General features: G+C 46.4%; 1 protein-coding gene across 1 annotated transcript in view; it reads right to left on the reverse strand.

Annotated features, from left to right (window-relative positions):
• LOC102380525 (ankyrin repeat and fibronectin type-III domain-containing protein 1-like) overlaps nt 1-12665 on the reverse strand; it is a 412615-nt gene extending 399950 nt beyond the window's left edge. The window contains exon 1 of the mRNA XM_025203646.1: nt 12478-12665. Coding sequence (XP_025059431.1) covers nt 12478-12599 — 122 coding nt within the window. The 5' untranslated portion in view covers nt 12600-12665. The remainder of the gene's footprint in view (nt 1-12477) is intronic.
• Nucleotides 12666-15852: the final 3187 nt, after the last annotated feature.

The following is a 15852-nucleotide window of genomic DNA, read 5'->3' on the forward strand; positions in this document are numbered from 1 at the left end:
CAGACTAGCTCTCTCATGGTCTCCCTTAAGAGCCAGAAAGCAAAATGCATCTGAAATCAACATGAAAAGGTGATTCTGGCCTGCCAGGCACAAAGCTTGGGCTGCACTGTCTCCCCTGGACAACACAGCACACTGTTGAAAGGAACAGCACTGAGAGACCAAGAGAGGATTGGAGCTGGTCGCTGAGGAAAACTACAACCACTCCCTACTTTCTCCCTTCAGAAGTCTCTTTCTTTCAGGGAGTATCTCCCAGCCGCAACCTATAATCAAGTCGTTAGTATTTACATCCCACTTCTGAAATTGCTTCCTTCCTTCTCCCAGCATCCAGGCCACAGTGTGCACTGTCGGCGCTTCGCTGCCCGCCCGCCCGCCCACCCTGCTGTGACTCAGGGGCTCAGCAGTGGATGAATTAAGAATCAAACATTCTTTCTAGCAACGGTGACTCATGAGCCAAGATTTTCTGCTGAAAGAGAAGCAAGTTTTCTCCAGTCATGCTACGTGTCTAATTTCCCTTAATACCAATATAGCTTTCCTTCCCTCCTGCTTCCGCTGCCTTATTCCACAATTAAAGGTGGTCTGCATTACTTCTGATTTTCTGCACAGTTTGGATAAAACCAACTAAAATCCTCTCACCATTAACTGCTACCCCTTGAACAACTCATGACCTGTCCTGAATGACTGAGCCTACTAAAAAAGGAAGCTTATTATTAATTATGAAGTATTGTAAAGGGTCTGACCCACCACACATGAACTTCAATCCAAAAACACCCATACATTTGAGGACAGGAGCAGGGAATTCAAACAAGGCTTTGGGGCCAGCCAGAAGGTTCAGGCTTAGACTCCTCAAAGGCTTCAGGTGCCTGGACCAAGCCCTTGGAGTGTGCCCATTGAAGCCAGAGATGCTTTAGATGTTATCATTCCTACTGCCACAAGAGAGTATCGAGTTCTCCCAGAGAAAAGCAAGGGTACTGGGAAAAGCCCAACACTGCCTCAGTTTATGCCATGTCCCTCTGCTGGTATATTACTAGATCTAATGTAATGTTAGGAACAGATGTGCAACTGGTAAGATTTGTGCCCTGGGTGCAAGCACCAGTAACTCAGCTGTGAGGGAGGGGACGTCCAGTTGCTACCAAATCCTGTCCCCACCAGGACCTGACAACACTAATTTCAGTGACACCTCCCCTCACGGCAGTGACTTCTTAGGTGAGGAGTGTCCTTGCTCCCTACAGCCAAACCCTCGAGCCCACTCCAAATCCTGTCCTTTCCTCTGCCTTTGCCCCAACTTTCCTCCCAGAGCTGGGATCCCTTCTAACTCGGCACCTGGGGCTCATGACTCAGTTGCCCACTGCAAGTTATGCTACGGATTAAGAAATTAAAGGGGGTGAAGTCCTATTAGGTCTTAACAGTCACTGAGGATTGGTAGAGCCACACAGAGCCTTTCTTGGTAGTATGTGTTATACTTTGAAATCCACTCATACATGTACGCAAATTATACATTGCCTATTGTCATTTTTGGCTGTTTTTCCTGGATTCAAAGGCAAGCATTCAGCTCCTCCCTACTCAGCAGTACCCACCTCGCTTACAGTCAGAGCTCTGGGTGTGTGGTACAATTACTGTACTTTCCTATTTTGCTACTCCAGATTGTTAGTGTTTCCTAATGAAATGGGCACACAGCACATTGAGAAGAGCCAAGCCACCTCAAGTTCTGCTTTGCCAAGCACTCCAACTCTGGCTCATCACATGCCAGCCTTGCGCATCCAAGGCAGAATTTGTCCTCCTCCCAAGCCATGCAAAATGAGATGTTACTGAAAATCAGCAGCAAGGTTACCTAGCTGATTTCAAAGGGTTACCAAATTTAAACACATTTCCAAAGATGAAAAGCCAGTTGCACAGCCTGCTTCTACTTCTAACCTGCCTCTGGAGGGTATGTGAGAATCCAGCATCTCAGGTGTCACTGTCTGATAATAAGAGTCTTAAGATCAGCTTTGTAAGATTTGTCAGCTGCCGACTGGTGAAACAATCCTAAAGTAAGTTTGAAAGGACACATTCACTTGGAAGACAGCATTTTTCAGCCCAACCTATCTCTAATTTTCTTGTTGCTAAATCAAAATTATCGAATGATGTAAAACAACCTGAGAAAACCGACAGTAGGGAAAAGCCACACAGAGCTCAGCTAAAAGCCTCTTTAGGTTTAAATAAACAAAGCTCAAGCAACCCAATCAAGCAACCAAAGCTAAATGTCATTTCTTCCCTTGGCATCATCACTCTTGTGCTAAAATAGAACAGGTTATGTCTGGTGGCTTGTCATATTCTTGAGGCACTGGGAAATCAGAGCCTATACAGCCAGGGGGAAAAGGTGACAAAGGGAAAGGGGATGGGTCTTCCATCAGCACACATCAGTACATCACCATCAGCACAGAGTTAGTTAGACTACAGGTAATAGCTGTAGAGGCAAAATATTCCACCTCAGCCCAAAGTGACCATTAGAAGAACTACATCCATAAGTCCTAGTGCTGTGACAAAGCCAATCTAAGGGAGGACTGGCATCTGCACAGCATTACATACAGGGGAGGAAAGGGTTGAGAGTGAACACACACTACTCCTATGTTTACAGAAATATATCTGATTTTGAAGCAAACAGCTTCACCCATCAGCATGTATGTTGTGCAGTGAAACACACAATAGCCTAGCACTGTGGCATTCTTCCTGCATACAGCTGCAATCAAAAATGCCAAACCATGAGCTGGTTTCAAGGTTTCACCTCAGTAAGTCTAAAAGTAGATGCTATGGCCAAAATTGACAATCTGTGCCTAGAGCTAAGCTGCTAAATTCATATTTAGGTGTCAGAATGACATGAATCTGATTCTCAAAAGCTGATAAAACGCTGCATCCCTATGAACACTGTGGTATTTACAAGTGCTCAGCACCATGGAAAAATTTCATAACTGGGTGCCAGCACCATTTCATAACTGGGTGCCTACCTATGCATTTTAAGAGTTTAGCTTTTGGCACTGAAGGTTGAAAACCATGCCCTACTTAAGAACTGCCCTAATGTATTTATAGGCAGTGAGGCACTTGCTATCTACTTGAGGTAACATTTTTGATGGGTTACATTCAACCCACACACAATGGCATGAAGCAAACAGCCTGTCTCTGCTGCATTTCCCAGGCAAGGCTGCAAGCAGAGGAGGGTAAATGCTGGATTTCTTGGTGTGGCTGCCCAACCAAAAACTGGAAAAAACAAACAAAAACAAAAAATATTCATGCCCCAAATGTTTACTGCAGCCTGAAACAAAATCTGCCATTGTGTCCTCCGGTGATTTAACCTTGTTTTTGTTACCCTTTCTAAAACCACGTAGGTGCATTTTTAAACAAAAGCAGCATTTCAGAACGCAATCCTGTGATCTCTGTGTGTAACATACCTACACTTCCACTTCTCAAAGATATGGCTCAACAGATCCAGCTTGCAAAAGTATTTCATCCAGGTCATGGGACTCCTCAACAAGCCAGGAATTCAAATGCAGGGCCCACCACTGGAATCCAGGGTACAGAGGCCCACTGGGGATACCTTTCAGCAGCTGGGGGTTAGGGGGTGTGTGGAGAGAGGGTGAGAGAGGGCTACCACAGAGTTTGTATGTATTAACCCATACACTATATCACTACTGCTTGCCCCACCACCAGAGGTGGGTCCAGATCTGGCCCAGATCCAACCCAACAGGCTGGGCAAATTTGATATCCCTGTTTCAGACTGCATATTTGCCTTTTAGGTGACATGTGAAACTCCGGCTCTGACCCACTTGTAGTGACTAAAAGTGTACAGAATTTTTTGGACAATGGACAGGGTGTAAAACCCAGAGCCCTAGCCAAGTTCCCACTCAAGTCATTGCAATCCTCCTTTTATAACATGAACCGTTTGCTGTTCACTGCCAATGCACTCAGCAGATGGGATGCAGACCTAGGGTTTCTGGATGTTGCACACCTTAAGCTCCCATGCTGGTCAGTATTTTAATGCCACAATATTAACAACAATGTTGGGTTCAGGGTCTCATTTCACTCAGCGTACTACAAAACAGGAAATTATTTTAAACATTAATGAAAGACCATTTTAGACTGGATATAATGAAAAACTTCTTTACTGTCTGAGCTCCACAAGGCCTGGAATAGACTCCCCCCAGAGGTGGTCCAAGCACCTACTCCGGACACTTTCAAGAAACATTTGGATGTCTGTCTTGCTGGGATCCTTTGACCCTAGCTGACTTCCTGCCCCTTGGGTAGGGGGCTGAACCTGATGATCTTAACAAGGTCCCTTCCAGGTAAAAAGTCAGGCTTGAAAGTTTCATCGAATAAATGTCCCTGTTGGGAAATGTGGCTGCTCCACAACTCTCTTTCTGACTCTGTTACATTCTGATCCTGTTTCTTTAAGACTAATACACCTAAAGGGGGAAAAGGAAAAGGAAGTTTCTGTCTGTGAGGTTCATGGTGCCAGTAAGCAAGTAAGTTCTTGTCAGAGGTCACTCAAATGATGCCACGAAAGGACATGCACAGAGCAGGCTATCAAATAGAGAGTGATTTGAATATAAAAGGCAGGGAAGGGAAGGAGGGAAAGAAAAGTGGGGAGGAAGGGACAGTGCTGAAAGAGGCAAAAAAGTAAGAAACCCATAGGGACAAAGGGGTCACAAAAGCTAATGCAGGTAGTAGGATAAGAATCTGTAGTCCCCGTTTAGAACAGTATTCAATACAATCCAGCCTGTGGATGATTTCTTGTTCCACAATTTCAAGTTTGAGTCGACTTTTAAAGTTTCACTGTATAACAATGAAGGTCAGTCCTGGCTTGCAGACAGCCCCCACAACTTCAAATGGCATCTCTCAAGCAACAAGCTATCTAACTCCTACTTTCACAGAGGCACCAGGCCTTTGCATCAGACCCAGATGCAGGTTGTGCTCTCTCAGCAATACATACCACATCATCACTGACCCAAATAACACAGATTATGACATCCAAGATTCACTCGCCTGACCCTCGACCCATACCATATATGCCATCACCTGCCTACAGTGCCCCTCTGCTGTCTACGCTGGATAGATGGGGGAATCAGAGCTCTTAAATCTTTCTATGAGCAGAATGGGTTTTACAGTTAGCAACATCTCAAGCATGAATGAGAGAAGAGCCACCCAGATATAAGGAAAAGGCTTAGCCCTCTGAGGGGAGAGCCACATGCTTGGCCCCCAGCACAGGAGCCCAGATTGGGTGTCCTGGGGTCCTTGGAGATGGCAGGGTGGCACCATGTGTGCTGGGGTCATACCCAAAGGAGACAGGTGGCTTGGGGCCAGTACCACCCTGTAGGCAGTAGAGTTTGTGAGGGTGGAAAGTTTGCCCAGGGTAGAAGGGCTAGGAGCTGTGCACCCTGGAATGCTGGATAACTGCAAATTGGTTGTTATCTCCATGGAGCAGACTAACAATATCTTAGGTAGCATGATCTAGGCAGAATGACTCAAAGATAACCCTTGCCCAAAGTGACATACCTTTAAGACAGTTAGAGGGCACTTAGCACCATTTAACACCCTTAAATGTGTGGATGCTCCCATTTTAAGTGCCTTTAAAATGGTTTAAAGGTAACCTGTAAGTATAAAGAATACATTTTAGATCACCTTTTTTTGCTTTAGGTCACAGCTTTTTGTATCAAAAAGTCAAACTCTGTTAATAGTCTTGCAGATATGCAGAGAAACTGACAGTGTAAAACTAAACCAAAGGGTGAGGTTCATAGAATCAAGTACTGGAAGGGGCCTATAAGATCATCAAGTCCATGATCCCCTGCCATGGGCAGGTGGTAGTTGGGCTCAAACGAGCTCAAAGAAATGCTTGTCCAGCCTCCTCTTGAACATCTCCAAGGATGGCAACTGCACCACCTCTGCTAGGAGCGTGTTCCAGATTCTTGATACCCTTACGGAAAAGACGTTTTTCCTAATGTCCAACCTAACTTTTTCCTCAATTAGCCTATGCCTGTTGGTTCTCGTCCTCCCTGGGGGTGCCTTTCTGAAGAGTTGCTCCCCTAGACCTTGGTGTTCACTCTTGACATATTTGTAGGCAGCTACCAAGTCACCTCTCAGTCTTCTCTTGCTCAGACTAAACAAACCCAGTTCCCAGAGTCTATCCTCCAGGACCCTGATCATATGGGTGGCCCTTCTCGGTACTCTTTTGAGCTTATCCACATCCTTCCTGAAGTGCGGTGCCCAGAACTGGACAGTACTCCAGCTGTGGCCTCACCAACACCAAATAGAGGGTGAGGAGCACCTCTCTGGATCTGTTTGCAACAAGTTGGCTGATGCACACCAGAGCTCTATTTGCCCTGCTAGCAACTTCATCGCACTGTTGGCTCATCTTCATGTTCTGGTCAGCTGTCACCTCCAGGTCCCTTTTAGATGCTGTGCCAGCCAGTGGGCCACCACCCATTGTATAGTTGTGGTGAAGGTTCTTCCTACCCAAATGAAGGACCCGGCACTTGTCCCTATTGAACCTCATCTGACTGCGTTCAGCCAATAGGACCAGTCTGTCAAGGTCATCCTGGAACCTTACCCTATCCTCAGATCTGCCCACATTTCCTCACAGCTTGGTGTCATCCACAAACTTGATCATTGTGCTTTCCACCCCCTCATTCAAGTCATTGAAAAAGATGTTAAAGAGCACGGGCCCAAGCACTGATCCCTGAGGGACGCCACTCAAGACAGCCCTCCAGGATGAGGCCATCCCATCAATTACAACTCTCTGGGATCGACCTCTGAGCCAATTGCCAACCCACCTCACCGTAGACTGGTCTAGGCCAGTACCCTCCAGCTTAATTGAAAGATCTCATGGGAGACAGTATCAAAGGCCTTGCTGAAGTCTAGGTAAATGATGTCACAACTTCACATCCTTTGTCCAGCTGGTTAGTTACCTGGTCATAAAAGGACACCAGGTTTGTTAGGTATGACCTACCCTCGACAAAGCCATGCTGATTGCTTCTTAATACCCCACAAGTTACGAGCTTGTGGTTGATGGCCTCCTTGACAATTTTTTCAAAGATTTTTCCCAGGACCGGGGTTAGATTAACCAGTTTGTAGTTTGCAGGGTTGTCGTTCTTCCCTTGCTTAAAAATGGGTACCATGTTAGGCCTCTTCCAGTCATTCAGGACCACTCCTGAGTTCCATGACTCTTCAAACAGCTTTGCTAGAGGCCCTGCTATGAGCTCAGCTAGTTCTTTCAGGACTCTCGGATCCAGGTCATCTGGCCCAGCAGACTTGAACAAGTCCAAATGTTCTAAGAGTACCCTCACCTGTTTGGACTGATTTCACGTGGACTGTTGTCTTCCCCATATTACCTGGGCCTCTGGACAGGTGAACACTTCCTGCCTGATTTCAGCAACACTGATGTGAAGTAAGTATTTAGGAGCTCTGCCTTTTCGTGGAGATCAACTGTGGACTGCCCCCCCTCCACACCAAAATTCATGCAGTCTGGTAGCCAGGCTCTAGGCAAATAATCTCAGCAGCAGTGAGATGGATGGAGTCCTTCAACCAGAAACCAGGGCATGTTGCATCTGCAACATGATTGACATCTGCTGCTCCAGCCTATGAGCTGCCATGGCAGCCAAGAACCCCTGCTCAAATAAAATCTGTTTTCAGCTGCTTACTCCTTCCCGTGTAGTCACATAACACACAGCAGTCTGACAGTTCATATGTTGCATTACCCCCTCAGCTAGTGTACGCCAATGGGGCTCCATGAATTGATATCATTTAGAGAGCTAGCCCATCCATTGTTAATTCCTTTACATTTTCCACAGATGGACAAGTTCCACACAAAAGCAGTTTTCCACTCATTTTTGAGATTGCTTTCCAATGACAAGTGTGCATGCTTCCTTCATAATCTCAGAGTGAGTTCTACTGAGATTCCACTTTCTGCTCTCTTGAGAATTGAGCTGACAAACCCTAACCCTTCCCCTCAGAAGACCTTGTTATCCATTTGATTTAAGTATTTTTTTTAAAGCCACCACTATAAACCCCCTCATCACTGAGCATAGCTGGAAGTTTCTGTCTAGGGGAGATATGGAATGAGAACAAGGGGAGCTGTAGGTCAGAATACAGCTCTGTGACTACAGCTCTGGACTGAAAACTTGCTAGGTGCTGCAGGTCATGGGCAGTAATGAGTGCAGGAAACCTGAGCACCACCTACTCATGCACTGCTTTAGCAAGCAGAGGCTGCTCTGGAAAAGCAGCCCTCTACCAAGCTGTGATTTGAGTTCTGCTAATACAGGCACAGTCCCTCAAGTTTGCAAATGCAATACTTTCTGCCTAACCTCTCAGAGACAGGTGAGTTTGCATCCCTGGGCCTATTTAAAAAAAGCAGAAATTTTAAAGACAGAAGGCATCCTATTTGTTAATAAGCGTAAAGTCCCTTGAACATGAGAAGCACCACACAAAACTCATACTAGCTTATTTTCTTTAGTGAGAATGCCAGTTTGAACTGGGTCTTACTGGTCCTGTTTGGCAAACAGGTTTTAGAGCACAGCAACAGGTCCGCTGGTTCCCTAGCAGAAAACATGGAAGTAGCTGACAGGATTCTAATAGAGTTCTGAAAAGTCCAATACGGGGGTCTGAAAACTAGGCTTTTTTGCCTCTGAGCTAATTTGAGCCTGCAAATAAGGAATCTGGACATCCTATTTATATTCCTGTTTTGCCAACATTATCATTCTGCTATGAAATATGCACAGAAGGCAGCTCCACAAAGCTAAAGAAAGCTACCATATAAAGAGCAGGTGGGGTTTGACAGGCAGAACAAACCCTTTTAGGTACCTACAAGCACATTTTTACTACCTTTGCTTCATACGTTAGATCTCTGAAGGCTTCTAAGTATTCAGAGTTGGGGCCTTGGTGTCACAACAGAAGCTAGAACTAATTAAAGAAAGCATTCTTAATTCTTGTTTCCCAAAATAGATAGGGTTGAAAAAAACAGGCAAAATACCACCCAATCAATTTGGGTGAAAAGTGACAGTTTAATTTCAAGTGTTCCATGCTTCAATCATAATTTTATTTTTACTTTTGTAATCAATTACTTGCAATCAAGGGAGCAAGGAGACATACCATATCACCAGGTGCATGCAAAGGGCTTGAGCCTCTGCTGCCTTGCGGCACGCAGTAATTTACATATGTCCTGCATGGGATATAAAATGCCAACTACACCAATTTCTTCCCTTGCTGGCAGCGGCCCAGATGTGAAGAAGGGTGGACATGCATGATAATGGAGAATTAAGGTGCAGAGACAGGGACAATGTTTCCCTTCAAATCAATTTACCCTTCCTCACTGATACAAGCTTGATCTACAGGTGTGAAGTTCTCCACCAAAGCAATGCCATTTAGGATTTAAAAAAAAGTCATACCCCAGATCAACAACACTGGCCCCATCCACGTGTGTGTGGACGTTTGGTTCCCCGAGAACAACTAGCAGTGGCACACCTTGTGCCACTGCTAGTTGTCCCCGGGGAATACCTGTGCCATGAATGCTCTGGCACACAGCAGGTTACCCTGGGTGAGGTAGGGGAGCCTGGGGCTGGCAGTGGGCTGGCCCCAGCAGCCTTACCTGAGATCCTGGGGGCTTCCCGGGGCTGCAGCAGCGGCAATCCTGTTGCATGAATCCTGGCTGGCAGCCGGAATGCTGCTCCAGCCACCCAGGCTCCAGTTCTGAGTGGCACATGCTGCTCCTGCATGTGCTGCTCTGCTTTTTTTTAAGAGGTTTTTTTTTACCTCTGGATACCTTCACCTCCTCCCCCCACCACACACACAGCTCCCTTGCAGCATGGAGAACAAATGAATGTTCATCTGGAACACGCTTATCTGGACGTGGCGTATATGGGCAGAGGCCACAGTGCAGAAGCAGTTTTACTGGCAACATGTCCTTGTGCCACTACTGCTCCATTCTGATTTCATAACTGGGATAACCTGCCCCTATAGTTACATCCACCCTACCAGCTTCTGCATTCTCAAGTTGGCCAAGGGTGTGAAAATGCATAGTCACTGACTGGGGTTACTCTGCCAGGAGAATCTCCCAGTGTAGACACTACTATAACAGCAAGTACATTCTCCTACTGGTACAGGCTAGCTTGTGGGGGACAAATTGTGGTACCTGTATATTTTGCTGGTATAACATACCTATATCCCTAGACTGATAAAATACCCCACTGTAGATGTAACCTACATCACCATAAAGACAGCTCGAAGATACATCCATACCATCAAACATTTTCCAGTGTATGCAAGGTAACAGAGCCAGGAAGGTAAATTTCCGTCTCTCTTGGAGGAGATCCCTGTGGGAAGGCAGAACAACCCAGGGCACCATTCCTCCCCAACTCCAACATCTGGAAGTCTGTATCACCCAAGACCGTCTTCCCACTGTATGGAGGTGTGGGGGTCAGTAGGATAGGGAGCAACAAGGTTATGGAGACCCAGTGACTGCACCAAAAGGAAGCTCCATCCATGGCACAAGCTTGCTCTCTACACAGCCCTTGGTTTATGTGCCCAGCTGCAACAAAGCCATTTCCCAGCACTTGCAAACTTTTCCCCACCGAAACCTAAGCATCCCCAAGACCAGACCTGAACCAGTGCTTTAAAGAAATACAGGTTGATATCAGGTATGCCCTGAATTTACACTGAAGGAGGGCATCAGAGGAACAATCAGATCTTCTCTGCTCTCTCCTTAGTTTTACAAACTCATGATCCAATCTAAAACTCCATAGCTAGGGACAAGCACTCTAGACTACAAGATGGGGGAAGTGGTTAGTCCTGTCCCCTGTATTCTCCAGGTGAACCTGGTGAATGGCTGGTGGCAACACCAGCACATAGGTCTTCTTGTCTCACCCCTGCCATGCAGAGCAGAGAATTCAGGAAGAAAGTTGTAAGAGAAAGAATACACACAAAGTGATCCAAAACAGCAAGATGAGTGAAAGCCCATCATCTCATCTGCATAGATACTTAAACACTGAGCACAGGATCTGAGTGCCTGGGTCTCTTGCAAGGGAACTGTAAGAGATGCTATAGCACTATTTCATTTTATACCATGTCTCTCTTGCCAAACCCAGCATGAAGTTGATGAGAACTAGACAGATGTACGTGGGGAAAGATGAGAAACAAAAGTGCAAACACAGGAGAGTGCCCCACCCTCCATGCACAGCTTGTGTTTGGAGCTGGAAGCCCTCCAATGATATTTTCTGCTGCACAAAGCTGGCATCCATCACTAGCACCTCTCCAAAAGACAAGTCCCACACACAGGTCAGAAGGTGAGTTTTGGGGAGAGATAGTTGATCAGAATGTCACTGATGTTCTGTGCTCCCACCCAACAAAAAAGCATCCCTTTTAAATTAATATAAGAGAAACAATAGTAGCAAAGGCAGCAAAGACCCCATCCGAACTCACCAACAAACTGCCTGAACACTCGTGGTAGAATAAATCACACACGTATGGACACAAAGCATTTTCCACATGCAACACAACCAAACATGTATATCATATCCCCCGTGCACTATTCCTTATACATCTGGGTTGCCTTGGCATCTCCAGGCATGATCCTAACAGCCCCCCACCCCCACTGAAGGCTGTATTGAGACACGGAGCCCAGCAATTTTAAACCAGCCTGACAACCTCTATATGCAAACACAGCTTCCTTTATTGATGTACACTGCAATTACAAATGACCTGGGATGAAGTGAACTATATGTATGCCTGTGTCCTTTGTAGGGGGAGCGGGGGCAAGAGGAGGGGGAGTAGAAATTTCACCACCTTTATCCTGTCCCCAAAATGAATATGCAGCTCTTTGCACCAGCAAGCCTTGATGGCCGTTAGGACCTATGCAAGGAGGTTAATGGCACTAGGTTCCCCTCAATCTCAGCAGACGTGGTATGTCTGCAAACAAGAGACTCCATTATCACTCCCACACACATACACTCTTTGAACTTAACCTGTTAAACAAGCCATTGCTCTTTGTGCAAAGCATACTTGGCTCTCAGTGCTCAGAGTTCTAGTTAAAAGGGTACCACAGCCATTTACATGTTACCTACAATAGCTTTAATATAATGTAGTTGAGAGAACAGGTGCAGTAGTCTGATACAAAAAAAGACAGACAAGGAGAAAAGAGCAAGTATGAATGCATGCAATTACAGAACCGATGTCTGAGTTGTGGTTACAACTACAACTCATTCCCAGCTGAGAACAGACACTGATGCTCAGCACCTGGTCCATGCCGACCCCAACGACAGATGGAGTCGTGTGTGCAGTAACAAAGACACGTAGCCACCATTTATGCCACCATGCCCCAGCCCTCTCCTCAAGTTCCCATCACAATAATGACAGAAGAAGAATGCCTCCCCCTCCTGCCTCCCCTGAGCACAATGACCCACAGACACAAGCACACACACAGATGTGCCGGGAGGAAGCAGTGGATTTCTGTCCTTCCAGTACCTGCATTCATTGACACTACAGCAGTAGCTGCCACTGCGCCGGCCACTCCGCCGCTCTGAGCGGAACTCGGTCCTCGACTTCCTCAGGCTGAAGTACTCCGTGAGCTTCCCAAACGAAGACATGGCACCAGAGGTGTCCTAGCGGGTGCGCGCGTACATCCGTGTGCGCTAATCCAGACGTGCACTCACACATGCTAGAGCCTGTGTGCATTCACCACCCCATGCATTTCACCAGTGAGGGGCGAGGCAGGGAAGGAGTGCTAAGAGTCAGAGAGAGAGAGAGAGAGAGAGAGAGAGAGAGAGAGAGAGAGAGAGAGAGAGAGAGAGAGAGAGAGAGAGAGAGAGAGAGAGAGCACAAGGCAGGAGGAGTTTAGTAAGGAATTACTTGTTGGACGGTCCACAATTTGTTGCATGGCGACATGTTTCAAATGGAAAAGGAAGAAATAAAGCCCAGTGCATTAGTAATCAGTAAGAAAAATCCAGGGAGAGGGTGTGCTGCTGCTTTTTACTGCAGCTGCTGCAGAATTGAATTAGGGAGAAGGAAAGAAAAAAAATCCCCTCTGGAAAGAATCCCTGGCAGTGACGGCATGTATTCACAGCTCCTGCTGTTAAAAGCAGCTCATCGCAGACACAGTGCCACATTGGAAATAGATTAACCTGACCTCTAAGGATGCCCACAAGGTGTGGAAGGCATCCCAGGTCTCCATTGCATTTTCCCTTGGACAACAGGGATGTGAAGAGACATCATCAAACTTAGTGGAAGCTGATAATACACACGCACTCAAAGGGAGCAATCTGTCTATATATATTTCCGATGAGTCCACCATCAGGTTGTCTGGGCACTAAAATAAGCTCCTGGCATGCTTATTCCTCTTGCAGCTATTCAGCTCATCAGTTTTTGCCTTCTCTGGTGCTTTCTGATGCAGAAGCCACCCCCCAAAGATAAAATCTCAATAAACTATTTTCTGGCTTGTCACCAACTGCCTGAGTGCGGGGAAAGATTAATGCTTCTAAACCCAGTAAAAACGATATGTACAATAACTGAAGTCTGCACTCTGACCCTCCAACACCTTAAAAATGTCGACAGCAAGAAGCAGCAGCCACAGTCAGATACACAGAACTCTACAAATCAGAACAAAAATCTTACTACAAATTCTTGCTCTACCCAGTTGCATTTGTGTAAGCATCTTCAGGGTCTCTCACTAGCTCTGCTGAGAGCAGAGAGACAGCTATGTGGGGACTTCAAAAACTCACTAGAGCCCCATTAAGCAAAGATGGATTAAGTCTGAAAATGCAGTGAGAGAAAGGCACTTGGTTGAACAGAGAGAAAAATACACATACACATACATACAAACATGCAAATAATACACTTAAGATATCCAAGAAAATGGTAGAAAAACAACACTAACTTAAGTAGCAAATCAGCAAGCTGCCTTTGTGTCCTTATGTTCCCTCCGTTGCAGATGCCATATTAAAAATAAAATGTTAATTGCTATTTTTCTGCCTACAGCCATCCACTGCAAACAGAACCTACTTTCAATGAAGGAGGAGCGTCCAACACTGCAAACCTGCTGTGCAATTTTTCTGAATCCTGATTCATTCCTCCCTCCTTTTCACTTGGGTTCTCATTCATGCCTCTATCTGGATTAAATGCCTAAAACAGCAGGGTATACAATACCAAAAGGAGAGGCTACCAGCTGCTCCCCAACTACAGCACAGCCACTGGGAGTGAGCCAAACTAAGCTCTACCTGAGAACTGATGTACAGCCCCTTTCACACTCCTACATACCAATAGGCTACTTGCAATTGTTAAAAGCAACTGTCGCGTTTGGGGTCATTCTTTTTGGGCTTTATTATTTTTTTTAAACATCCCTGCTCCTTGCATCTCAGCTTCATGAACTGACATTATTCCAGCAGAATAAAATAAATGACTGAGTCTGCTTTCCTCTAAGCAAACCTGTGAACAAAGCAGTAATCACCAGTACACAATCTTCCCCTCCTGATCCACCATAGGCTGGGCTTATTGAGAGATGCCTGAACATTATTACAGCAAGAACAGGGAAGGGGAAGGTGGGGGGGAAGAGGGAAATAAGGAGAGAAGGGGGAAAGAGGAAGAAGACGTGGGAAGGAGGAAATAAATAAATAAACAGACAGATAATTGACCCAAATGACTCCAATGTGCATAAAGCACCTGCTGGCTCCTTTCAGCCAAGCAGCCTGGAAAGGTTTTGTCGTGGCGGTAAGCAGCGGCAGCAGCTACGGCAGCAGCGACAGCATCTCCTCTGCAGTCTCTGAATGAATCTGTCTCCTTCTCTCTTCCCCCGCCCCTTGGCATGCCTGGCAGCAGGTAGAAAAACCTCCAGAACACCTTCTCACTCCCATGAACATCTAATGAGAGGCGAGTGCGGACTGGAGAACCTGTTTGCTTCACCCAGTTTATGTCTGGAGAACCTCTCTCACTACTGCCTGCTCCAACAGAGTCTCCGTCTGCCTGGATGGGGCAGGAATTCTTTTCAATCACTTCACATGCTGAGAGATGGATTAAGACAGTGTGTTTGCTTGAGCTCACTCACACTCTCTCTCTTACGCACACACAGTAGCTTACTTTTTACCCCTCTTATCAGCTGCCAGATTACCATCTTCAATGACATGCAACAGTTCAAGGGAGGGCCAAAAGAACAGAATGAAAGTGAAAAGGGGGATGAGGAGGCAAGATGAAAAGCAGCTTAAGGGGAACAAAAAAAGAGAGAGAGAGACTGACACAGAAGGGGACAACTGTTTTCCCTGCACTAAACACGAAAGCCACAATGCCAGCTCTCTGTAGAGGCAGCCAGGGTTGCAGGAAGTTTGCATAGCTTTGGAGGATTATGATAATGGTTACCTGGAGCAGAAGAAATGATGTGCTACTGAGCTGCACAGAGGGCAAAGGGGGAGGGGTAGTAAAAAAATAAAACTAAAAACCATACACCCCAGCCAGGCTTGGGGAGTGACTAGAAAAAGAAAAAAATAAACCAGACAGTAGGCCTGTGCAAAACACCTAGTATTCGCTTCGGATTCGGGGGACAGAGATTCGATTCGGTGATATGAATCACTGTCCCAAATTGATTCGGCTGAATCTGATTCGGAGATTCGGCTACTGCCAAATTGGCCGAATCTCCGACTCTCCCAAGCCCCATCCCCCGCTCGCTCTCCCAGCCCCACCTGCCCCAGCACCCAGCTCTTTGAAAAAAAAGTGCAGAGGCATAGGCTGCTGCCCAGCAGGGGGGCGATCCCCGCTGCCCCCACTGCCCCACACTGCATGGGGGGCTCTACCACGAGCCCCCCAACCCCCGTCCGCTCTCCCCCAGCCTGCCCCCATGGCTGCCCAAGCTCCTGG

The sequence above is a fragment of the Alligator sinensis genome, unplaced genomic scaffold (assembly GCF_000455745.1).
Source record: "Alligator sinensis unplaced genomic scaffold, ASM45574v1 scaffold404_1, whole genome shotgun sequence".
NCBI lineage: Eukaryota > Metazoa > Chordata > Crocodylia > Alligatoridae > Alligator > Alligator sinensis.